Below are 25,623 nucleotides of genomic sequence, written 5' to 3'. Positions count from 1 at the left end.
CGATGTTTTCCTTTCTTCCTTGGACTCTTGGCCACGTCGTCCTATTCTCACACAATTTATATTTGGATCAGTAATAACGATAAACTCAAAAAGGAAAATGAAATTTTAGGGATATCCGGGTTCACCAATAGCTTGTGAACCCACAAAGTTCCGGCCTCGGAAAATTTGTCAGAAGGCAATGGAGACTGATATGTCAGCAGGCGCGTACGCAGGGGGGTTTAGGGGGTTAAACCCCCTCCTTTGGTATTTTTATGTGTGTATTTTTAAGAAAACCCCCCTAAACCCCCCCTTTGTTTTTTGTTTTTTTTAATTATACAAAAAAAAATTATGCCCATGGCTGACCTAAAAAAGATGACCTTACCCCCCAACGTAGAAAATGTCAAATTATCAAAGTGTCCTCTTACCCCCCCCCCCCCCGCTTATTCAGCGGCTGGCTGAGTCATTGCGATTTTTTGGGGACCAAAAAAAAAAAAAAAAAAAAAGTGTCATCTTACCCCCCCCCCCCCTCCCCCGCTTATGCAGCGGCTGGCTGAGTCGTTGCGAATTTTTCGGCCCGATTTCAAAATGTTGAAACCCCCCCCCCCCCTTGAAAAAATCCTGCGTACGCCACTGTATGTCAGTCTCATGGGTTGTCGGTCCATGTAACCTCGGAAATCTTTTCAAAAGGCTTATGATGCCGATATTGTCGATCACGTTGGCTGCAACTGAAATTTTGCCATTATTCAAGGGAAATGTTTTTTTGAACTGTGTACCCACTTCCTTTCATTGTGTTGGTGTATACCACCGAAAACGTGTGAAAGTGTGATGACAAAACAATTTATGTGCTGTATAACATCCATAAAAAAGATCCGGCCGAATACAATTTAAAAAAGGAGAATGATGAAGATGTTGATTCTTATGACGATGGTGATAATAATGATGATGATAATAATACTAACAATCATAATGATATTAATAACTATATTGATAATAATAATAACAACAATGATAACAATGATAATAATCACAATAATGATAATAATGATGACAAATAAGATAAATGATAATGTATAGTACATTGATGAAATGTATAGGGTCTACCATTTATCGATGTACGAATATTCGGAAAATAAATGAACCCTCAGAAGAGCTTGTGGAAGAGCGGCAGATACAGATTTTGAAGGGGTTCTGGTTAGAGTTAAACTCAGTGCAGGCACATTCAGCAGTAAATTATCTAGATTATTTTGAATTATATAAAATATATTTATACGTCGTGTATACGGGTGCATATTTCTCGTTTTTCTTTATTCATTTTGAATCAAAATTTAATCATCAAACTTGGGCTCAGTTCTTTGTTCTTTTTAATCTAAATTTTAACTCTATATTTAATAACTCACTCCCTCTCTGCTGCACCAAATATTGTCCAATACCCACTGTCAATTCTTACAACATTTTTTTTTTAATGTAACAACCACAACTGAAAAAAAAATATCATCATTATTGTTAAGCTCACAAGTAAACAATTGTTATAATGTTACCAACACATTAAAGATAAAGATGAGTTCTGTTAAAAAAAAAATTGAATTCTCACAGAATCAAACGAACTTACACTGAATGTTCAAGATTACAAATTAATGTCATTTGCCAAACAATTTTGTTAGAAAATGTATACTGGCTGAGTAATGAGCATAGAAAGATTAGGAAATCAAGGTTAGTAGCCCCGACACCATTTGTGTATAGTCACATATACATATTTTGTGCACAGTGCTTGTTACTTTACCAAGACTGGGCCAAATTTATTCTGATTTTGATACAATAAATAGGGTTATATGCTGCCCGAGCCATGACGACCTTCGAGCAGGAAGGTGCCCGAACATTGTAATATCATCATGATTTTTTTTTTTTTTTTTTTTTTGGGGGGGGGGATATTCATGGACCTCGCAGCCTGAAACTATCCCGTTTCTAAATTTTGCGAGGGCGGAAAAAGGCACTTTATTATCTCTGAAATGTTATTTTCCTCGTCAAAATACCCCCAAATGAAAAAATATCCGGGCAATTTGCGGTCTCTCTGATACTTTATTTTCATTATGTTAACGTTATTCCATAATATATCTTTAATTTAACTAAACTTTTCTCTCTGTGGCACCCGGTTGTAAAATGAAACGGTCACTGCCTCTGTTTACCATATTTCTTTTCTTTTTTGCTGCACACTGCATCAATGACGCAGACCTAATCACATCACCCTTTAGCATTTTCGATAATCGTGTTATACACCTCTTATAACAGATTTTATTTAAGACTTAAAAATGTTGTTCCCACATTACTGATTCACCTAATACATGTGTAGCAATTTGAAGAGCATTTTCGAGCAATCTATTTCATTATTGAGTCACGTTCTTTTTCCTTTTTCCTAATTTTCTCCCAGCGCTCTCCTTTTGGGTTGCAATTGTTGTCACATCAAGACATCCCATAACATAGCTATGCAAACTAGGGGGGGGGGTTAATGGCTGGGCCGCTTAAATCTGAACCTTTGGTCCGCCCCAACTAAGTCAAATGGTCTATCGACGCCCCTAGAGTGAACCGACCGAGAATAGCCCAGCATTGTTTGGAAATTGAAGGCCAATATAGCTGGAGGGATTTCCCCATGAATAACACTCTTCCTCATTATTAGCGACGATGAATACGCATGTCAGGACTATGTTTTTTCACTTCCACTTCCCAACAATCTGGCTAATCGAATGCATCTCGTTCTACTTTTGTCGTCCACTGATGCGAACTTTGTTGGATTGTCATTCTTACTGTCATCTTTACTGTCGCTTTATTTCATCATTGATTGTTGTTCGAATTGAAAGGCAGAACAAATGATGATTCAAGTCGAACATTTCTATGTAGGCCGTATTTTATTTCTGTCGCTTTGTCTATGCCAAAGGGGTAAGTAAATCGATAACTGCGGGTTCAGAAGCAGCTCGTGATTGCTTGCTCATTTCAAAGTAACACTGTTTTTCATTGCATGATATTCTTCAAATGCAAGTTTGAAGCCTACATAATATTTATAGACATTATTTGCGTGCCAAGGAACTATGAGAATGTGAAAAGGAAAGTTGTCAACTAATGATCAGTTATACCTCGGAACTTATTTTCTGATGTGTAATTTGTTTATATTTAAAAAATATTTTCTATAATTTATACTGATCTACACAGTGGCCTCTTTTCTTTGAGTGGTTGTTACCCCGCTGTGAGACTCGACTATAGTTACAAAAGATACTTCAACGGTGGACCTACCAATGATATCATTTCTGTGCATTGATTCAACGGAGTTTTTACTCTGTAGCACACACAAAGATTACTAAAATATCGACCTCAGTTTAGACTTAAACGGTAAACCACTTATTCGAGATTTTAAGCATGCTCCTGAATAGTAGTTATGGGTCCACACCGTAGATTTGAGAAATTGTGATCTTATGAAATCCTGGATTTTATTCTTCAAACACCCAACTATTTCAATAATGGGGATCTTGTCACGTCGTCACACACGTTTCTTTGTTTATGATTTTATAGCATTTTGTCCTTGAAATATCCAAGGAAGCTGGATTGTCGTTCGCAAGATCACCAGGAAAATTGCCCTTTTTAAACAATTTATTGAAAGTAATGAATAGCAATGACATTTCGGATGAGCCCCCAGGTCTATTTAGAAAAAGCTGCATGGAACTCACTTGGGATTGAACTTACAAAAAAAAAATAGTGTTTTTAAAGAGTGCCTTTGTGTATTTCTGTACAGGCGCTATGATACAAACATACTCGTGATATAAGGAATTTCATAACTGACACCAATGTAGTGTTTGGGGTCGCAGAGAAAATACAGATTTGGATCAAGTTGTATGATAATAATAGTGGGTTCTTGTATAGCGCTCATGTCAGTCAGATTTGACAATAGAAATAGTAGAGCCCTCTAGAACCGAAATAAAAGAATCGAGTTTGATGTTCAGAACAAGATGGAGAGAGGAAAAGAGATTGATAAATTGAGGAGGAGGATGGAAAAGATAGAGATAGAGTAAGCAAGAGATAAAGAGAGAGAGAGAGAGAGAGTGTGTGTGTGTGTGTGTGTGAGACAGTGAGTGAAAGAGAGAGAGAGAGAGAGAGAGAAGTTGGGGGGGGGGGGTGTGACAAGGGAGACAGATGAAAAAGAGATAATTCGAAAGTGTAAAACTCAACTTTGAAAAGCAGGTTTGGAAGAAAATGTCTTGTAATAATATTATAAAAAATGACTGTTAACCCAGTTTTTGTTACAGCTTTGATCATGGTTGTATTATTGGTCATATGATACACGGTTCTAGGACACCCCCAGACAACTGACCCCGGTCAACTACTACCGGACAACCACCCCATATAACTACCCCTACGACAACAATCCTCTAGGACAACTACCCCCTACGACAACCATCCTCTAGGACAACTACCCCCTACGACAACCATCCTCTAGTACAACTACCCTCGCACAACTATACTAGGGGGTTGTTGTCTGGGGGTCGTTGTCCGGGGGTAGTTGTCCGGGGTAGTTATCCTAGGGAGTAGTTGTCCTAGGGGGTAATTGTCTTGGGGGTAGTTGTCCGGAGGTAGTTTTCTTGGAGGGTAGTCGTCCTAGAGGGTGGCTGCCCTAGGGGGTAGTTGACTGGGGGTGGTTATCCGGGGGTGGATGTGTAGGGGGTAGGTGTCCGGATACGATGATACATAGCTGACACTTTTTCTGAGTAAAGATGAAAGAACAATGAAAAACGGTGTTTTTCAAAGTGGTTTTAAAGAAGAGAACTAGTGTATTAGCACAATGGGAATTGCTCTATTAATTAGACATCAAATGCTGATAATTCCTTCCAATTAGGTTCCAAATGTATATGATATATAATATCAAATTTGCAAACGTTTATGCCGTTATAAAAACAACGGGTAGAAATGAATCTGAGCGCCAAGATAAGCAAAAGTAATCCTGGTTACTTCCATCAAGATATCTGCTTCTCCTTTAACTTGTTTACAGTCCAATTAAACTTTAGTTTTTCGTTTAAGAACTCTTCCTTGTATTGTTTATATAATTATCAATTCCACTGTTATGTCTGACGAAAGGGATATTAATAAGCATACAACTGGGATCTTGAATAACAACGCAAATGGTTCCTTATAAATGCGAATGCTGGGGAGAAATGACAGTGGCGTAACGTGGGATTGTATATTGAAGCGAGGGGGGGGGGAATCTGACTAGAAAGATAACGGACGATGGAGAAGGAAAAAGGCAATCGATCAAGTGAAGGATGTAGGGTGCGATCGCCTTTTATTCTGACCATAATGATGACGATGACAATAATAATAATAATAATAGTGATAGTTATTTGTATGTAATAATATATAATGATATATAATAATAATAATAGTAGTAGTAATACTGATAATGATGATGACGATATAGTAATGGTACTAATATTTCATTGTAGCACCAGACAGCTTCTCCAGTGAGGACAATGGTAAAGAATATGGGCCTATTTAAAATTCATTTGATTTTCGGGAATTAAACAAAAATAGGTGGGGTCTACATAAACAACATACATGTTAATTCCAATGATCATATTAAGAATTGACTGCCAAATCGCGAATCTGAATGCCTGGGATCACCTTTCAGCCATTCCTGACGAATTTGAGTGAATCTTCGCACACGTGCCTATAGACGGAATGAATTTCCGACGCTTAATTGAATGATAGTCTCTACCTTCAAATGGTGCATACGATAAACTGAAAGAATGTTCCATCAAATGGACTGAAAAAACATTGCGAAATTTAGCGGGGAAAGCCTTGCTCGGTAAACTTGTTCTTCATTGAAGCAAGTGGATTGTATATTTTGTATTTATAACATTATAAAATGTCATTTTTTATTAATTAATAACACTACGTACACTTTCAAAGATAATGGTGAAACCAGTTTTCACCATGGGTTATATTATTAGTAACAACTTGTATGCATGTGGTAATGCCTACTAATATTCCCCTTTAAACTTGCTAATGTTGACTTCTGCGTCGATTGAGGAAGTGTCGAGTTCAAAAGATCAAGGAGAGTGTTCCTATATGTAGCATTATCAATCACGAGGGACCTAAATATAGGTGTAATATTATACTTCGTGGAACATAATGAACGAAATGATAACAACGATATTGGCAACGTTTATGAACCCTGCACACGATATTGGCATCGTTTATGGACCCAGCACGCAAGCTTCCTACATTCATCGCACTTCCTCATTTCATTTTTGGGGGGTGTATTACACTCCACTTGTCATTTTCTTCCTCCTTTATACACATGTCACAAAATATGCATCATTTGTTTGTTTGATGATGATTGTTTAATCCCACTGCGGAAAAAAAAATCATGGACATGCTTGTAAGTAAAGCCACCATCACACCAAACTAGTTCTCACTACGTTCTGGAACCGTTCTAGAAAATCGTAAAATGGGTTGAGGACGGGGCAAATTGTGTAAATAATGTCTATAATACGATCCTAGTTCGTTCATAAACAGTCCTCAATACGTCCATCTCGTCTGTACCCCGTCCACAGTCAGTTCATATCAAGTTCAGACCGGGCAAATCTGCCATTTCCATGCAGTCCAAGCCAGTCCGTAGTCAGTTTAAACCCATTATTAACTAGTTCCACCTCGTTCCCAATACGTCCAAACCCATTATAACTAGTTCACCACTAGTTTTTAACCCGACCACCCCGTTCAGAGACAGTTCAACTCGTCCTCATCTCGTTCTTAGTGCGTTCGAACGCGCTCCTAGAGCGTGTGCAATCCCGTCCAAGCTCGGGAGCTATAAAAACCCAGCGCGTTCTCGCCATTCCTCATTCCGTTCAACTTCAACGCAAATAATTACATTTGTGGGGGCAATGGCCAATGTGGGAAGGAAAATCGGATCATACATATTAACGGGCACAAACGTATTGGTCACAGCCTCGACGAGACCTAATCCTAAATGAATTAAGTGTTTTGCTGTATGTTTTTATTTTTCCTCCTGGTTTTGGTTTGGGAATCCCAGCTCTCACTTACAGCTTTGGTAAGAGGGATATCACTCAGATAAATGTACATCCAAGTCATATCTGAGTTAAGTACGTCAACGTTTATAAAGAGATTCTCCCTTCAAGTTTGGTCAGCTTTCATACAAGAAAATCAATGAACTCATTTAGATATTGTGGAAAAGTGGACTCTTTAAGCAAATTTCATGAGCGTTTGCGTTGCAAGCAAGTTACAACGACGTCATGTAGTTGTGGATAAGACTATACATACTTTGTCCTCTGCCACATTGAGAGGTTTTTTAAAGGTAATACAAAGTTTTGGGAATTTTGAAAATTGGGTGGATAGTGATTCTTTACAATTTTGATATATTTGGATGCCCATGTCGATGTATCATACGCACTAGACAATTTAGTCCCTAAAACACTTCTGCTTTCGAGAAAAATTGAATATAAAAATTTACCGGTGCTCCCGGTAAATTTTGAATAGCGACTACGGCCGTACAATGGTAGCTGCGACCATGAAAATCTCAGAATATGTAGTTGTGATATATAATTTCCAAACGGGAATAGCTAATCGGTCGATTCTAGTCAAGAAACATTGTTTTATAGCTTAATTACTATCTTGGCCTCAAGAGGGAGCTTTACAACATAAAGAGTTTATTATCTAAAATTTCACAACTTTAGACTCGATTTCAACTGCGACAACGATTACAAAATATTGTAAAATCGCATATGCTTCCAATATGTTCATTTGAACCAAATTCATGACCCCATTCCAAAACTTTGTTTTACCTTTAAGAAGTCTGGCGTATAACGGGAGGCCGTGATATTTTTGTTAACTATCTGCGCATTCTCTGAAACAACTACAATTTAAAATTAATATCAAATTCTACCAACAGGAGCGTTGCAGAATGTTCCTCCTCCCGGGGTTCCTCTGGGTATGGAAAGTGGAGCCATCCCGGATTCAAGCCTGACAGCATCTTATGTACATCCGGGATTAGGCCCCGAGAGAGCACGCCTGAACACAGGTACAGCCTGGTTTGGAGGTATTACTAGCACTCAACAATGGATCCAGGTAAGATCGGTCCGCCTTTCTCTCTCGTCTCCCGATACATATTAATAAGCCTTTCGTAGTTAGCACATGGGTCAAATGACCCCAAATATCCACAGATGTTTTACTCATGGAGAAGTCCCACTTTGGGTATTTTAGAATAATCAATGCCAAGTCATGTATGTGCTTCATGAAAAGCTTTTGTTTGCCCTCTTGTATCATAGAATGTACCGTAGGTGCACACATGAATAATAGGGACTTTTAGATTTGCGTGGACTGATACGTGTGACGTCCATTCAAGGCAGTGTATTAAAAGGACTTCGACTGTAGCAATCCACATTGTCTTCGTGCAAATCTAAAAGTCCCTAATGATTCAGAACATGAGCATGTATTCCTGTCGGTGGGTTTTACAATTTTATCAGAAATTACCTTTATCTGCCCATGCGCAGATAGTATTTACGAAAAGGCTTATTGGCAGACAAAAACCTCTAGGAATAGGAATTAAAACAGAATGCCGATTAAAATTATATAATGATTATTTGCTTTTGTCCTAATGTTACAAGTTCATTTCAATATATTGGGAAAAGGTGTATGTTATTATTCGTCTTTCCAAGGTTGACCTGTCTACTACTTATCGCATCACTGGAGTTGCAATACAAGGTCGTCAAAACATTAACCAATGGGTTACAAGCTTTAAGGTAGCATGCAGCATAGACGGTATTACGTTCGATATAGTACAAGACGCCCTCAGCGAGCCCGTAGCCGATAAGGTAGGTGTCAATTTCCTGTATCCTAAGAAGTAAGAAACAAAACAAAGCATCAAACAAACGAGCAAGAAAAATTGCATCCAAATATAACAATTTTGTCAATGGTTTATACAATAATTAATGACAAGTAGTAATGAAAAGAAAAAGATATTATGCTTTTATTTAGTATTTCTGTCCCAGGACTTCAAATGTTCTCTCTTTCTTACTGCCTCTGCCCTACCTTCTTTTTCCCCTCTATATGAATATATCTTTATATGTATGTATGTATGTTGTAAACAAATTATTATCATTAAGTAAGAATAAATCGATGTCACGTCCTCGTATATACCCCTTCCCAGCGACCCATTGTGTACATTGTTGTTTTATGTAGAGATTAAAAGAAATTCAGATTCATTTGTTTGTTATGAGATATGTTGAAATAGTATTGCATGTTCTTTGGATTTCTTTAAGGTCTTCGTGGGCAATACGGACGCTAACACGGTGGTGTATAACACATTGCCCTCGGTTAAAGTATGCCAGTATGTACGTCTGCTACCAATCAGATATCATGCCGCGCCTATGCTACGTATTGAACTATATGGAGAAGGACCAGTACGAGGTTGTTGTTTCACATTAAAACTACTCCACCATCGTTATAAGGGTGTTATGGGTCAGATGAATTAACTTTGGGAATATAAAAAATTCTTCAATCTTAACCATAGAAAATCTGGAAGCAGGACTGATCATCTCTTTACTTCATGGTAATGCACCGGGAGGAGGTCTCGTTCTCATAGATGATGGTTCAAGCAGGGGGCTTCTATGCGCGGATTCTTGGAATCTCCAGAGCGCTCAGGTGGTTTGTCGTTTTTGCTCGGCTTCATTGGGATTGAATCATTCACTCAACGTGACTTCACAGATTCTGGCTTGTATGACTTTGCTGAAGATGACATCGCATTTGGACGACACTATATTGTGAATTTTGATGCAACAATTGTGGAAGTTTGCAGGCATCTCTTTTAGGTAGTAGAACATAGCATTACCATCTTCCACTAACAAGGTCTTGTCAGTATAGGTGGAGGTTGCGAGTTCTCTACATCCTTCAGGAGCTAGTGTAGGCCCTTAAATTTATCTGTCTTAGCAAAGAAGTTTTCTCACGAAATAATAATTCATAATAATAACTTTTACAGGGGGGGGGGGGGGGGGGCTTACACCCTACAAGCTCTGCTTTTTAGTCGGCCCTCCTTCCCTTTCAATTTCATGTTTATTTTTGTTAATGTATTGTCTTGTGCAAACTGATCTATATGTATATGTATATGAATATGTGAATATTTTAAAATGTACCATCATTGTAAATATGAACAATTCAAAGAGGAAAAATAAATGAAATGAATTGAATTGAATTGAATAAGGAACGGGGGTCAAAGAATATTCATGGTTTCCCGTAGATCAAGTCGGCTGCCAGAACTTTGTGCCTTTACCGTCAGCTGGAAACCAATGTTCCTTTGTTGCTTGTACTCTATTACTTCTCGTTGGTCTCTGCCACGGTTTTGAGCTTCCGGTTCTTGATGGGGTCAGAGAACGATGTCTCTTTTTCTCTAATTGCTCTTTGATGAACATCTCTTTCTGGTTTTCCCTGTGGTAACTACATGCATGACATCTTTCTCAACCTCAGCTGGAACGCGGGCACTGGAAGAGAAAACATACAATCCATTCTTGTCATCAACATCAACGGATCGAGGAAGCTCTTTTCATCATGTATGGCCTTTTTTGTTTACACATCCCTCACTTTTCCTTATCTAAGTTGGTTGTTGCTCTCTGTGTTTATATCCACGGTGAGCATCAAACGTCATATCTGCATATGTTCGAGCCCACTTTTGATATGAACTGTAGTTTTCCATTATGCCAGAGAAAGGATTTATCCGATAAAATGGACCCCAATGAACAAAATGACACACAAGAAGTAGGGTCATAGGGGGAGGGGGTGCACGGTAGCCCCCTTTGGCCCACGGACTTTTGTATATAAAGTCATTTTGGTCGATTCCGCAAAGAAAACTTTGAACGTAATTCCCGTATTTTATATGACATGTTGAGTATCATAATAGAAATCATGAGTGGAGTAACTTGTGGTAAAAGGGGTAGTTCTGGACTTGACAAACACGTGGACGTTCTTAACAGTAATGATTATGAATATATATCATTCAGACAAAACAATCGAAAGTAGCCATGATTATCTGAATTATAATTTGTAAAAAAGGAAAAAAAGTCAATAAGAACAAATGATTTCCTCTTGTTACATGGTGAAGTACGTCTTGTGGAAGGCACCTCGGATTCTGAAGGCCGTGTGGAGGTCAGCTACAACGGAGAATGGGGAACTGTTTGTGATAATGGTTGGGATACAAACGACGCCAGCGTGGTCTGTCGATCTCTCGGTTTTGCTGGTGCTCTTGAAGCTGTATCATCGGCTGGATTCGGCCAAGGCACTGGAACCATCGTCCTTGATGACGTCAATTGCTCTCTGGAGAAGAATCGAGTCTCTTTGAATGCTCGAATCTAGGTCTTGGAGTCAATAACTGTGGCCATTCAGAAGATGCTGGAGTTCGTTGTCTAGTGCTTGGAGGTATATTTAAATGAATCATTGTTTATAAAGTCATTTTGGTTGATTCCGCAAAGTAAACTTTGAATGTAATTCCTGCGTTCTATATGTCATATTGAGTATCATGATAGTTATATATTCCCAGTATATCACAAAATCTGAGTGGAGTAACTTGTGGTAAAAGTGGTAGTTCTGGACTTTTCATAAACATGTACGTTATTTACAGTAACGATTATGAATATACATCATTCAGATAAAACACTTGAAAGTTGCCATGATTATCTGAATTATAATTTTAAAAAAGAAGAAATAAAAGTCAATAAGAACAAGTAATTCCCTCTTGTTACAGATGGTGAGGTACGTCTTGTGGGAGGCACCTCGGATTATGAAGGCCGTGTAGAGGTCAGCTACAACAGAGAATGGGGAACTGTTTGTGATGATGGTTGGGATATAAACGATGCCAGCGTGGTCTGTCGATCTCTCGGTTTTGCTGGTGCTCTTGAAGCTGTATCATCGGCTGGATTCGGCCAAGGCACTGGAACCATCGTCCTTGATGACGTCAATTGCTCTGGAGAAGAATCGAATCTCTTTGAGTGCTCGAATCGAGGTCTTGGAGTCAATACCTGTGGCCATTCAGAAGATGCTGGAGTTCGTTGTCAAGTGCTTGAAGGTATGTTTAAATGAGTTATTGTTAAAAAAGTCATATTGGTCAGTTTCGTAAAGTAAAACTTTTGATGTGATTTCTGTGTTCTATATGACATGTTGAGTATCATGATAGTGATATTATTATTTCATCGAGAATCTGAGTGGAGCAACTGTGGTGAAAATGGTAGTCCTAAACTTGACATACACATGTACGTTATTAACTATAAAGGTTATGAATATATGTCATTCAGATAAAACAATCGAAAGTTCCAGTGATTATTTGAATTAAAATTTAAAAACAAGGAAATAAAAGTCAATAAAAACAAATCATTTCCTCTTGTTACAGATGGTGAAATACGTCTTGTGGGAGGCACCTCGGTTTCTGAAGGCCGTGTAGAGGTCAGCTACAACGGAGAATGGGGAACTGTTTGTGATGATGGTTGGGATACAAACGATGCCATCGTGGTCTGTCGATCTCTCGGTTTTGCTGGTGCTCTTGAAGCTGTGTCATCGGCTGGATTCGGCCAAGGCACTGGAACCATCGTCCTTGATGACGTCAATTGCTCTGGAAACGAATCGATTCTCTTTGAATGCTCGCATCGAGGTCTTGGAGTCAATAACTGTGGCCATTCAGAAGATGCTGGAGTTCGTTGTCCGGTACTTGAAGGTATGTATAGATGAGTTATTGTTAATAAAGTCAAGTTGGTTGATTTCGAAAAGTATACTTTGAATGTAATTCCTACGTTCTATAAGACATGTTGAGTAACATGGTAGTTATATTTCTTAGTATTCCACGAAATCTATATAAAGTCACTCATGGTAAAAGTGGTAGTTCTGGACTTTTCATAAACGTGTTCGTTCTTAACAGTGATGATTATGAAAATACATCATTCATACGAAACAATGGAGTTGCAATGATTATCTTAATTATAATTTTTTTTTTAAAGGAAATAAAATTAATAAGAACAAATCATTTCCTCTTGTTACAGATGGTGAGGTACGTCTTGTGGGAGGCACCTCAGATTCTGAAGGCCGTGTAGAGGTGAGCTACAACGGAGAATGGGGAACTGTTTGTGATGATGGTTGGGATACAAACGATGCCAGCGTGGTCTGTCGATCTCTCGGTTTTGCTGGTGCTCTTGAAGCTGTATCATCGGCTGGATTCGGCCAAGGCACTGGAACCATCGTCCTTGATGACGTCAATTGCTCTGGAAACGAATCGAGTCTTTTTGAATGCTCGCATCGAGGTCTTGGAGTCAATAACTGTGGCCATTCAGAAGATGCTGGAGTTCGTTGTCCGGTACTTGAAGGTATGTATAGATGAGTTATTGTTAATAAAGTCAAGTTGGTTGATTTCTCAAAGTATACTTTGAATGTAATTCCTACGTTCTATATGACATGTTGAGTAACATGGTAGCTATATTTCTAAGTATTCCACGAAATCTGTATGAAGTAACTCATGGTAAAAGTGGTAGTTCTGGACTTTTCATAAACGTATTCGTTCTTAACAGTGATGATTATGAAAATACATCATTCATATGAAACAATCGAAAGTTGCAATGATTATCTAAATTATGATTTTTTTTTAAAGGAAATAAAAGTCAATAAGAACAAGTAATTTCCTCTTGTTACAGATGGTGAGGTACGTCTTGTGGGAGGCACCTCGGATTCTGAAGGCCGTGTAGAGGTAAGCTACAACGGAGAATGGGGAACTGTTTGTGATGATGGTTGGGATACAAACGATGCCAGCGTGGTCTGTCGATCTCTCGGTTTTGCTGGTGCTCTTGAAGCTGTATCATCGGCTGGATTCGGCCAAGGCACTGGAACCATCGTCCTTGATGACGTCAATTGCTCTGGAAACGAATCGAGTCTCTTTGAATGCTCGCATCGAGACCTTGGAGTCAATAACTGTGGCCATTCAGAAGATGCTGGAGTTCGTTGTCCGGTACTTGAAGGTATGTGTAGATGAGTTATTGTTAATAAAGTCAAGTTGGTTGATTTCGCAAAGTATACTTTGAATGTAATTCCTACGTTCTATATGACATGTTGAGTAACATGGTAGTTATATTTCTTAGTATTCCACGAAATCTGTATGGAGTAACTCATGGTAAAAGTGGTAGTTCTGGATTTTTCATAAATGTGTTCGTTCTTAACAGTGATGATTATGAAAATACATCATTCATAGGAAACAATCGAAAGTTGCAATGATTATCTTAATTATAATTTTTTTTTAAAGGAAATTAAAGTCAATAAGAACAAATGATTTCCTCTTGTTACAGATGGTGATATACGTCTTGTGGGAGGCACCTCGGATTCTGAAGGCCGTGTAGAGGTAAGCTACAACGGAGAATGGGGAACTGTTTGTGATGATGGTTGGGATACAAACGATGCCAGCGTGGTCTGTCAATCACTCGGTTTTGGTGGTGCTCTGGAAGCAGTCTCATCAGCTTCATTCGGCCAAGGCACTGGAACCATCGTTTTTGATGACGTTAATTGCTTTGGAATCGAATCGAGTATCTTTGAGTGCTCGAATCGAGGTCTTGGAGTCAATAACTGTGGCCATTCAGAAGATGCTGGAGTTCGTTGTCTAGTGCTTGAAGGTATGTTAAAATGAGTTATTGTTAAAAAAGTCATTTTGGTCCGTTTCGTAAAGTAAAACTTTTAATGCAATTCATGCGTTCTATATGACATGTTGAGTATCATGATAGTTATATTTCTTAGTATTCCACGAAATCTGAGTGGGGTAACTTGTGGTAAAAGTGGTAGTTCTGGACTTTCTATAAACGTGTACGTTCTTAACAGTGATGATTATGAATGTACATCATTCAGATAAAACAATCGAAAGTTGCAATGATATGTGAGTTATAATTTTTAAAAAATGGAAATAAAAGTCAATAAGAACAAATAATTTCCTCTTGTTACAGATGGTGAGGTACGTCTTGTGGGAGGCACCTCGGATTCTGAAGGCCGTGTAGAGGTAAGCTACAACGGAGAATGGGGAACTGTTTGTGATGATGGTTGGGATACAAACGATGCCAGCGTGGTCTGTCAATCACTCGGTTTTGCTGGTGCTCTTGAAGCTGTATTATCGGCTGGATTCGGCCAAGGCACTGGAACCATCGTCCTTGATGACGTCAATTGCTCTGGAAACGAATCGAGTCTCTTTGAATGCTCGCATCGAGGACTTGGAGTCAATAACTGTGGCCATTCAGAAGATGCTGGAGTTCGTTGTCCGGTAATTGAAGGTATATTTAGATGAGTTATTGTTAATAAAGTCAAGTTGGTTGATTTCGCAAAGTATATTTTGAATGTAATTCCTGCGTTCTATATGATATGTTGAGTATCATGGTAGTTATATTTCTTAGTATTTCATTAAATTTGAGTGGAGTAACTTGTGGTAAAAGAGGTAGTTCTGGACTTTTTATAAACGTGTACGTTTTTAACAGTGATGTGTATGAATATACATCATTCATATAAAACAATCGAAAGATACAATGATTATCTGAATTATAATTTTAAAAAGAGAGAAATAAAAGTCATAAGAACAAATAATTTCCTCTTGTTACAGATGGTGAGGTACGTCTTGTGGGAGGCACCTCGGATTCTGAAGGCCGTGTAGAGGTGAGCTACAACGGAGAATGGGGAACTGTTTGTGATGATGGTTGGGATACAAACGATGCCAGCGTGGTCTGTCGATCTCTCGGTTTTGCTGGTGCTCTTGAAGCTGTATCATCGGCTGGATTCGGCCAAGGCACTGGAACCATCGTCCTTGATGACGTCAATTGCTCTGGAGAAGAATCGAGTCTCTTTGAATGCTCGCATCGAGGTCTTGGAGTCAATAACTGTGGCCATTCAGAAGATGCTGGAGTTCGTTGTCCGGTACTTGAAGGTATGCATAGATGATTTTTTGTTAATGAAGTCAAGTTGGTTGATTTCCCAAAGTATACTTTGAATGTAATTCTTACGTTCTATAAGACATGTTGAGTAACATGGTAGTTATATTTCTTAGTATTCCACGAAATCTGTATGGAGTAACTCATGGTAAAAGTGGTAGTTCTGGACTTTTCATTAACGTGTTCGTTCTTAACAGTGATGATTATGAAAATACATCATTCATATGAAACAATCGAAAGTTGCAATGATTATCTTAATTATAATTTTTTTTTTAAGGAAATAAAAGTCAATAAGAACAAATGATTTCCTCTTGTTACAGATGGTGAGGTACGTCTTGTGGGAGGCACCTCGGATTCTGAAGGCCGTGTAGAGGTGAGCTACAACGGAGAATGGGGAACTGTTTGTGATGATGGTTGGGATACAAACGATGCCAGCGTGGTCTGTCGATCTCTCGGTTTTGCTGGTGCTCTTGAAGCTTTATCATCGGCTGGATTCGGCCAAGGCACTGGAACCATCGTCCTTGATGACGTTAATTGCTTTGGAATCGAATCGAGTATCTTTGAGTGCTCGAATCGAGGTCTTGGAGTCAATAACTGTGGCCATTCAGAAGATGCTGGAGTTCGTTGTCTAATGCTTGAAGGTATGTTAAAATGAGTTATTGTTAAAAAAAAAAATCATTTTGGTCCGTTTCGTAAAGTGAAACTTTTAATGCAATTCATGCGTTCTATATGACATGTTCAGTATAATGAAAGTAATTTTTTTTAGTATATCACGAAATCTGAGTGGAGTAATTTGTAGTAAAAGAGGTAGTTCTGGAGTTTTCTCTAACGTATACGTTCGTAACAGTAATGATTATGAATATACATCATTCAGATAAAACAACCGAAAGTTGCAATGATTATCTTAATTATAATTTTTTTTTAAAGGAAATAAAAGTCAATAAGAACAAATGATTTCCTCTTGTTACATATGGTGAAGTCCGTCTTGTGGGAGGCACCTCGGATTCTGAAGGCCGTGTAGAGGTCAGATACAATGGAGAATGGGGAACTGTTTGTGATGATGGTTGGGATACAAACGATGCCATCGTGGTCTGTCGATCTCTCGGTTTTGCTGGTGCTCTTGAAGCTGTATCATCGGCTGGATTCGGCCAAGGCACTGGAACCATCGTCCTTGATGACGTCAATTGCTCTGGAATTGAATCCAGTCTCTCTGAATGCTCGAATCAAGGCCTTGGGGTGAATAACTGTAGCCATTCAGAAGATGCTGGAGTTCGTTGTCTTGTGCCTGAAGGTATGTTTAGATGACTTATTGGTTATAAAGTCATTTTGGATGATTCCGCAAAGTAAACTTTGAATGTAATTCCTGCGTTCTATATGACATGTTGAGTATCATGATAGTTATATTTCTTATTATATCACGAATCTGAATGAAGTAATTTATGTAAATGTAGTAGTTCTGGACTTTTCATAAACGCGTACGCTCATTACAGTGATGATTAGGAATATATATCATTCAGATAAAACAATTGAAAGTTGCAATGATTATCTGAATTATAATTTTTTTTAAAGAAAATAAAAGTCAATAAGAATAAATAAATTCCTCTTGTTACAGATGGTGAGGTACGTCTTGTGGGAGGCACCTCGGATTCTGAAGGCCGTGTAGAGGTGAGCTACAACGGAGAATGGGGAACTGTTTGTGATGATGGTTGGGATACAAACGATGCCATCGTGGTTTGTCGATCTCTCGGTTTTGCTGGTGCTCTTGAAGCTGTATCATCAGCTGGATTCGGCCCAGGCACTGGAACCATCGTCCTCGATGACGTCAATTGCTTTCGAAACGAATCGAGTCTCTTTGAATGCTCGCATCTAGGACTTGGAGTCAATAACTGTGGCCATTATGAAGATGCTGGAGTTCGTTGTCTAGTGCTTGACGGTATGTTTAAATGAGTTATTGTTAAAGAAGTCATATTGGTCAGTTTTGTAAAGTAAAACTTCTAATGTGATTTATGTGTTCCATATGTCATGTTGAGTATCATTATAGTGATAATTATTAGTTCATCGAGAAATCTGAGTGGAGCAACTTGTGGTGATTGATTCCGCAAAGTAAACTTTGAATGCATTTTGGTTGATTCCGCAAAGTAAACTTTAAATGCAATTCCTGCGTTCTGTATGACATGTTGAGTAATATATTTCATTTCATTTCATTTCATTCAACCAGTATAAAAAACAATTTACAATGAAAATACAATGTGCAATATACAACATAATGGTTAGGACCCCTAAGAAGCAGAAATCTGCTTGTAATCGAGGCCCTGCAAACAAACAATAACAAGATAATGCAAATTATAAATTAACAATAAAAGTAAAAGACTTGAATAATACAAGTACGCGCCCGTACATTAACACACACACACATCCATAAAGAAGGTTACAGAGAAAGAATAGAAAGGAGCGAAAAATAGGACAGGAAGAGATAAAAGTAGAAAGAAGATGGGAAAGAGAAGTACTTACTTAACCATGGATTGAAAAATACTTTTTTTTTATACATTGATTTAAATCTGGTAATTGTAGAACTGGATCTTAGGTCATGATTCAAGGAATTCCATTCCCGTACCCCAACAAATGATAAATAATTATACAGTGAAGTTGAACGACAGAGTGGGTGATGTATGTTTAGACTTTGACGAGTGGGGTAATTCTGAATAGAATAATTTGTTTGGAACATATTATTAAAAACAGATGGTAACAGGTTTTTTTAATGAAATTTAAACATAAATATACTTGTATTAAGTTTGATCAAATCATATACAGGAATAATTTTCAGTTTAATATATAATGGTAAACTTGGAGACATATAAAGACTATTTGTTATTAACCGAGCTGCACGTTTCTGTAACATATAAATCTTGAACAGTTTCGTTTTGTAAGTATTACCCCAAGTGATATTGCAATAATTTAAGTGGGGAAGAAGTGTTGCATTGTAAATATTCATTAATATGTTTCTTGGGAGAAAATTCTTTAGTCTAGACAAGACACCAATACTTATAGAAATTTTAGAACATAATCAATATGACATTTCAAATCTAGAGTTTCTTCAATATTAGTTCCTACAAAAATAACACTTAGTTCTCGTTCAATAGTTACATTCGCTATTCTAACGGGATTGGTGTCATTTGGAACTTTCTTTTTCTTTGTGTGAAAAATTACATATTTAGTTTTTTCATAATTCAAAAATAATTTATTACATTTAAACCAATCATTCCATTGTATTAAATTATCATTTAAAATAGAAATTAAGTGTGCTGCATTATAATGAGAATAATATACAACCGTATCATCAGCAAATAATGAAAACATAAGTAATTTGGATGAGCTGATTAAATAAAGTGGTCCGAGAACCGATCCTTGCGGAACTCCAGTATTTACATCCATATAATCAGATTCGACACCATCGACCACCACATATTGTTTTCTATTATAGAAATAATCAGAAAACCACTAATGAGGTATACCGCGTATACCGTAATGGTACAGTTTTTTAAGTAAAATATGGTGGTCGATGGTGTCAAATGCCATAGATAGATCCATAAGCTCCACACTCCTAAGCTTCAAACAACAACTATCCAACCTGGGTTTTTAAATGGGTCCCATGAGACCCCCTTAACCTTGCCACACTACACTTTCTACGGGATCTTCATCACCACGATGGCGAGGTGTGGACTTCAAGGTATATTCAAGGTATATAACAAATTCATAACAAAACATTCCATTATTAATTTCATGTAGAATATTTTTAGTAAAATTTACAATACTCAGATCAGTGCTATAGTTTTTACGAAAACCAAACTGCTCTGAAAAAAGAACATTATGTTTTAGTAAATAATCATACAACCTTTCATGCATTAGAGAAAGCAAGGCTATGGGTCTATAATTTTCTATATTTTTAACATCATTTGTTTTGTATAAGGGTACAGTTTTGGCAACTTTTAATTTATCTGGGACGATTCCACTATTCAAAGATTTATTAAATATGTCACACAATGGATTAACAAAATAATAAATACAATTTTATTAACTTTAGGTGAAATGCAGTCAGGTCCACTTGACTTTTCTATTTTTAACAGAGAAGACAATTTGATAATTTCATGAATACTTGTTGATTTAACATAAAATGAATTTAAATTTGGGTTAACAAGGTATTTATCATGAGAGTAATTAGGTGTTTGAATCGATTTTGATAGTTTTTTTTTACCTATGTCAATAAAAAATGTATTAAACTCTTTTGCAATATCTTTCCTACTACTCAATTTTATATTTCCGTGATAAATATTTTGAGGTAATAATAATAATAATAATACTCAGTTCTTTTATAGCGCATAACACATTACAGGTAGTTTATTCTGTTTCCTTTTACCAAGTATTATATTGATCTGCGACTATGTTTTTTCATATCATTCTTTAAGTTATAAAACAAAGACTCGTAATATTTCCACTTTGACGCTCTTATGATATTTGTTAATTTATTTTTATAATCTAAATATTTTCTTTCATGATTGACACTAGGCCTTTTTAAGCTATTTTCATATAATCTATGTTAACGTTTCACTGAATTCAATATTATTTGCGTAATCCAAGGTTTCCGTAAATTACCATTGAGTTGTTTGACTAATAGATAGGAAAACAGTTATAACTAGATTTGTAATACTTGTTTGGAACAAGTATAGGTGGGCCGATCCAACAAAAAATTGAGACAAAATGAAGGGTACATTTGCGATAGCTTTTTGTCTCAGCTACAACATACTCAAAGGTCAGTGTAAATGAAGCTAAAACGACGTAGATATTGCTCGCGAAAGACGGGAATGTAGAATCAAGTTTGTAGAAAAAGTCATGTTCCATAGAGAATACACGTCAAATGTGAAAAAATTGACATGCCTCCTTTAATCGCAAAAATACGCCATGATGCCTTTGTCAAAATGAAAAAAAAAAAAAAATTGTAGAAAATTGTTTCAGCTAGAACATATCAAAATTTTGAAGAAAATCGATCAATATTTACAGAGATACAATCAAGTTTACATAAATATGCTGACATCATAATATGCAAATTGTTGTGTAATAGTTGTACGCGCGAAAACGCGCGCGCAGGCGCGTGTGCGCGAATTTTTATAAAATGCTTAGAATGGCCTAAAACGTATGCAAAATGATTTTGAGACGATTTTGAGCCTTTTCAAATTTTGCGCGCGCATTGACGCGCGGACGTACGCGCACGCGCGCGTTCTTTGACCTGAAATTGACCGGACGGATATTAACCTTTATTATGATAAATATGAATGGTAAATAGGTTTTGGTTATGAAGATATGATCATGAATTGATTTTCGTAAAATTTTACAAAATGGCGCCTAGATGACGTCATCAGTTAAGGTCAATGTCGAAAAAGTTATTTTGCTTTGTACATATGCCTATACATATGTGTGCCAAATTTCAAGGCATTTGTTTCAGCCATTTCCAAGTTATCTTGTCCACAAAAAAGTGGTTAGAAATAAGAAAAACTAGAAATTTAAATCGTCATGGGGACGAATTAGGTGGTCTGTCTTCAAGTCTTATGAGAGATTATAATATTTACTATTACTATCAAGATCATCATCATGATTATCATGATGATCATCATTGTTTACATGTCTATATAACTTCTCCCTTTCTCAATATAATATAACTTCTCCCTTTCTCAATATAATATTGAGAAAGGGAGAAGTTATATAGACATGTAAAAAATGATGATCATCATGATGATCATGATGATGATCTTGATAGTAATGTTGATGACGATGATGATGATGATGATCATCATGATGATGTTGATGATTATCATCAACAGACCACGATGACATCAGACTGAACAAAATTTAAAGAACATTTAGATAGCGTATAGTCTCAGCTACAACATACTAAAAAATCAACAAAAACCAAGCCGAAATAACGGCGATATTGCTCGCAAAAGACAAGAATGTAGAATCCAGATTTGAGAAAAAGTCATCTCCCATAAGGATTACACGCCAAAAGTAATGGATCTAGTGATAATAGGGTAATAATAAAGTAAATATGGTTGTTTATTACATTATTTGCGATTGTACGTGTTTTTAAATTCAAAGGAGATGGTAGAGTGAAAGGTCAAAAAGAAAAAAAAAGTGAAGAAAAAAAACCTCGAGGTCGGAAGTCAAGTGCGTTACCGATATACCAAAACATTTCCCATAGAGATTACACGTAAACGGAAAATGGAATTATCAAATCCCACATTGTAAGTGAAACATGAGCATGATCCCGGCATCTGATCGAAAAATGAAGGGCACATTTGTGATAGCTTATTTTCTCAGCTACAACATACTTAAAGCTCAGCGTAAACAAAGATAACACGACAGAGATATTGCTCGCGAAAGACGAGAATGTAGAATCCAGTCTTGAGAAAAAGTCATGTCCCATAGAGAATACACGCAAAATGTGAAAAATTGACATGCCTCCTTTAATCGCGAAAATACGCCATGATACCATTGTCAAAATGAAATATCGTGACAACTGCATTTGTAGAGAATATTCTCAGGTAGAACATATCAAAATTTGAAAGAAAATTGATCAATATTTACAGAGATACAATAAATTTTCCAAAAATCTGCTGACGTCATAATATGCAAATTAAAATTATGAGTTCGGAGGCCATTATGATGACGTCATAAGTTAATTGAGGGTAAAATGACACACGAAATCATATCTCCAACTCATGCTTTTTTGAACCATGATATAAAAGTTGGGGTCAATTGACTTTCTGAAGAGGTATCTTGATTTTTAAAATGGGATGTTTTTGATCTAATTTGCATTATATTGCCCATAGCAGCACGCGCGGATTTTGAACTTTGACGCGCGCTCATGGCCTTATGAAAGGTCAAGGGTGACTGAAATTAGTGTAAATTGTCATTTACGGTAAGAGAAATCTAAATCATGTAAAAAATTTGAATTTGACCTTTTCCGCGCGTTGTGACCGCGCGCAACGCGCGCGTGGACACGTACGGACGGAAAATTTTGAAATGCTTAAAATGACCTGATTCGTACTCTCGTTTAATAGTTAAGTGATTTTGAGCATTTTTAAATTTTGACGCGCACGTACGCGCGCTTCGTGACCTTTATGTGACCTTTGATAACATGACCTGCTGACCCTTCACCAGAAATATATGTGATATGAAAATGAATGACCTTTGCTTATGCATCATGAAGATATGATGAATAACGTGATTTCACAAAATGGCGCCTGGATGACGTCACGATGACCTGATGACCTTGAAAATGTTTCTGTCACGTCTCATGACAATGACCTATGACTGTGTCAAAATTGAAAGAAATTAACACTACCAATCTTGAGTTATCCTATGAACAAAAATGGGGGAGAAATAAAAATAAAGAATAAATAAATAATAATAAAGAAGAAAGAAAATTCTGACGAAAACAATAGGTGATCTGGTTTCAACAGACCACCTAACTAGAAATTAAATTCGTCATGGGGACGAATTAAGTGGTCTGTTTTCAATTTTATGATCATTGAAAAGTCAAAAAAGAAAAAAAAAACTAGAAATTTAATTCGTCATGGGGACGAATTAGGTGGTCTGTCTTCAATTCCTATGTTCATGCTCATCTTTAATTCAATATTTACTATATTGAAAAAGGGAGAAGTTATATAGACATGTAAAGAAAGATGATCATGATGATGATCATGATGATGATGATCTTGATAGTAATGGTGATGACGATGATGATGATCATGGTGATGTTGATGATCATCATCAACAGACCATGATGACATCTGATTAAAAAATGAGGGGACGTTTAGATAGCGTATAGTCTCAGCTACAACATACTAAAAAATCAACAAAAATCAAGCTGAAATAACGGCGATATTGCTCGCAAAAGACATGAATGTAGAATCCAGATTTGAGAAAAAGTCATCTCCCGTAAGGATTACACGCAAAGAGTAATGGATCAAGTGATAATAGGGTAATAATTAAGTAAATATGGTTGTTTATTACATTATTTGCGATTCTACGTGTTTTAATATTCAAAGGAGATGGTATAGTGAAAGGTCAAAATGAAAAAAAAGTGAAGAAACAAAATTGTTGGAGACGCCCGGACTCGAACCAGGGACCTCGAGGTCGGAAGTCAAGTGCGTTACCGATATACCAAAACATTTCCCATAGAGATTACACGTAAACGGAAAATGGAATTATCAAATCCCACTTTGCAAGTGAGATATGAGCATGATCCCGGCATCTGATCGAAAAATAAAGGGCACACTTGTGATAGCTTATTGTCTCAGCTACAACATACTCAAAGCTCAGCGAAAACAAAGCTAAAACGACGGAGATATTGCTCGCAAAAGACAGGATGTAGAATCCAGTTTTGAGAAAAAGTCATGTCCCATAGAGAATACACGCAAAATGTGAAAAATTGACATGCCTCCTTTAATCGCAAAAATACGCCATGATACCATTGTCAAAATGAAATATTGTGACGACTGCATTTGTAGAGAATATTCTAAGGTAGAACATATCAAAATTTGAAAGAAAATTGATTAATATTTACAGAGATACAATCAATTTTCCAAAAATCTGCTGACGTCATAATATGCAAATTGATATTTTGAGTTCGGAGGCCATTATGATGACGTCATGAGTTAATTGAGGGTCAAATGAGACATGAAATCATATCTCCAACTCATGTTTTTTCTAACCATGGTAAAAAAATTGGGGTCAATGGACTATCTGAAGAGCTATTTTGATTTTTAAAATGGCATGTTTTTGATCAAATTTGCATTATATTGCCCATAGCAGCACGCGCGGATTTTGAACTTTGACGCGCGCTCACGGCCTTATGAAAGGTCAAGAGTAACTTAAATTATTGTAAATTGTCATTTACGGTAAGAGGAATCTAAATCATGTAAAAGAAAATTGAATTTGACCTTTTCCGCGCGTTGTGAGCGCGTGCAACGCGCGCGGGTACACGTACGGACGGAAAATTTTGAAATGCTTAAAATGACCTGATTCGTATTCTCGTTTAATAGTTAAGTGATTTTGAGCATTTTAAAAATTTGACGTGCACGTACACGCGCGTCGTGACCTTTATGTGACCTTTGATGACATGACCTGTTGACCCTTAACCTGAAATATATTAGATATTAATATGAATGACCTTTGCTTTTGCATCATGAAGATATGATGAATAACGTGATTTCACAAAATGGCGCCTGGATGACGTCACGATGACCCGATGACCTTGAAAAGGTTACTGGAACGTCTTATGGCAATGACCAATAACTGTGCTAAAATTGAATGAAATTGACCAAACTGATCTTGAGTTATCCTGTTAACAAAAAAGTGTAGGAAATATAAGAAAGAACTAGATTTGTAATACTTGTTTGGAACAAGTATAGGTGGGCTGGTTGAACTAAAATTTGAGACAAAATAAAGGGTACATTTGAGATAGCTTATTGTCTCAGCTACAACGTACTTGAAGTTCAGCGTAAACAAAGCTAAACGACAGAGATATTGCTCGCGAAAGAATCCAGTTTTGAGAAAAACTCATGTCCCATAGAGAATACACGCAAAATGTGAAAAATTGACATGCCTTTTTTAA

The 25,623-nt window shown here is 37.0% G+C and overlaps 1 protein-coding gene across 1 annotated transcript in view; it reads left to right on the top strand.

Annotated features, from left to right (window-relative positions):
* Nucleotides 1-2,699: 2,699 nt before the first annotated feature.
* The window catches only part of LOC105439819 (deleted in malignant brain tumors 1 protein-like), a 93,848-nt gene continuing 70,924 nt past the window's right edge, over nt 2,700-25,623 (top strand). The window contains 17 exon segments of the mRNA XM_030988269.1: nt 2,700-2,910; nt 7,925-8,100; nt 8,691-8,846; nt 9,294-9,441; nt 9,676-9,794; nt 11,077-11,334; nt 11,337-11,439; nt 11,765-12,085; nt 12,407-12,727; nt 13,050-13,370; nt 13,695-14,015; nt 14,340-14,660; nt 14,985-15,295; nt 15,619-15,949; nt 16,274-16,594; nt 16,924-17,244; nt 17,566-17,886. Of these exon segments, the coding sequence (XP_030844129.1) occupies nt 2,841-2,910; nt 7,925-8,100; nt 8,691-8,846; nt 9,294-9,441; nt 9,676-9,794; nt 11,077-11,334; nt 11,337-11,439; nt 11,765-12,085; nt 12,407-12,727; nt 13,050-13,370; nt 13,695-14,015; nt 14,340-14,660; nt 14,985-15,295; nt 15,619-15,949; nt 16,274-16,594; nt 16,924-17,244; nt 17,566-17,886 (4,240 nt within the window). The 5' untranslated portion in view covers nt 2,700-2,840.

This window comes from Strongylocentrotus purpuratus, unplaced genomic scaffold, assembly GCF_000002235.5.
Source record: "Strongylocentrotus purpuratus isolate Spur 01 unplaced genomic scaffold, Spur_5.0 spur5_scaffold_17, whole genome shotgun sequence".
NCBI lineage: Eukaryota > Metazoa > Echinodermata > Echinoidea > Camarodonta > Strongylocentrotidae > Strongylocentrotus > Strongylocentrotus purpuratus.
This window is presented reverse-complemented; position numbering and strand designations above follow the sequence as displayed.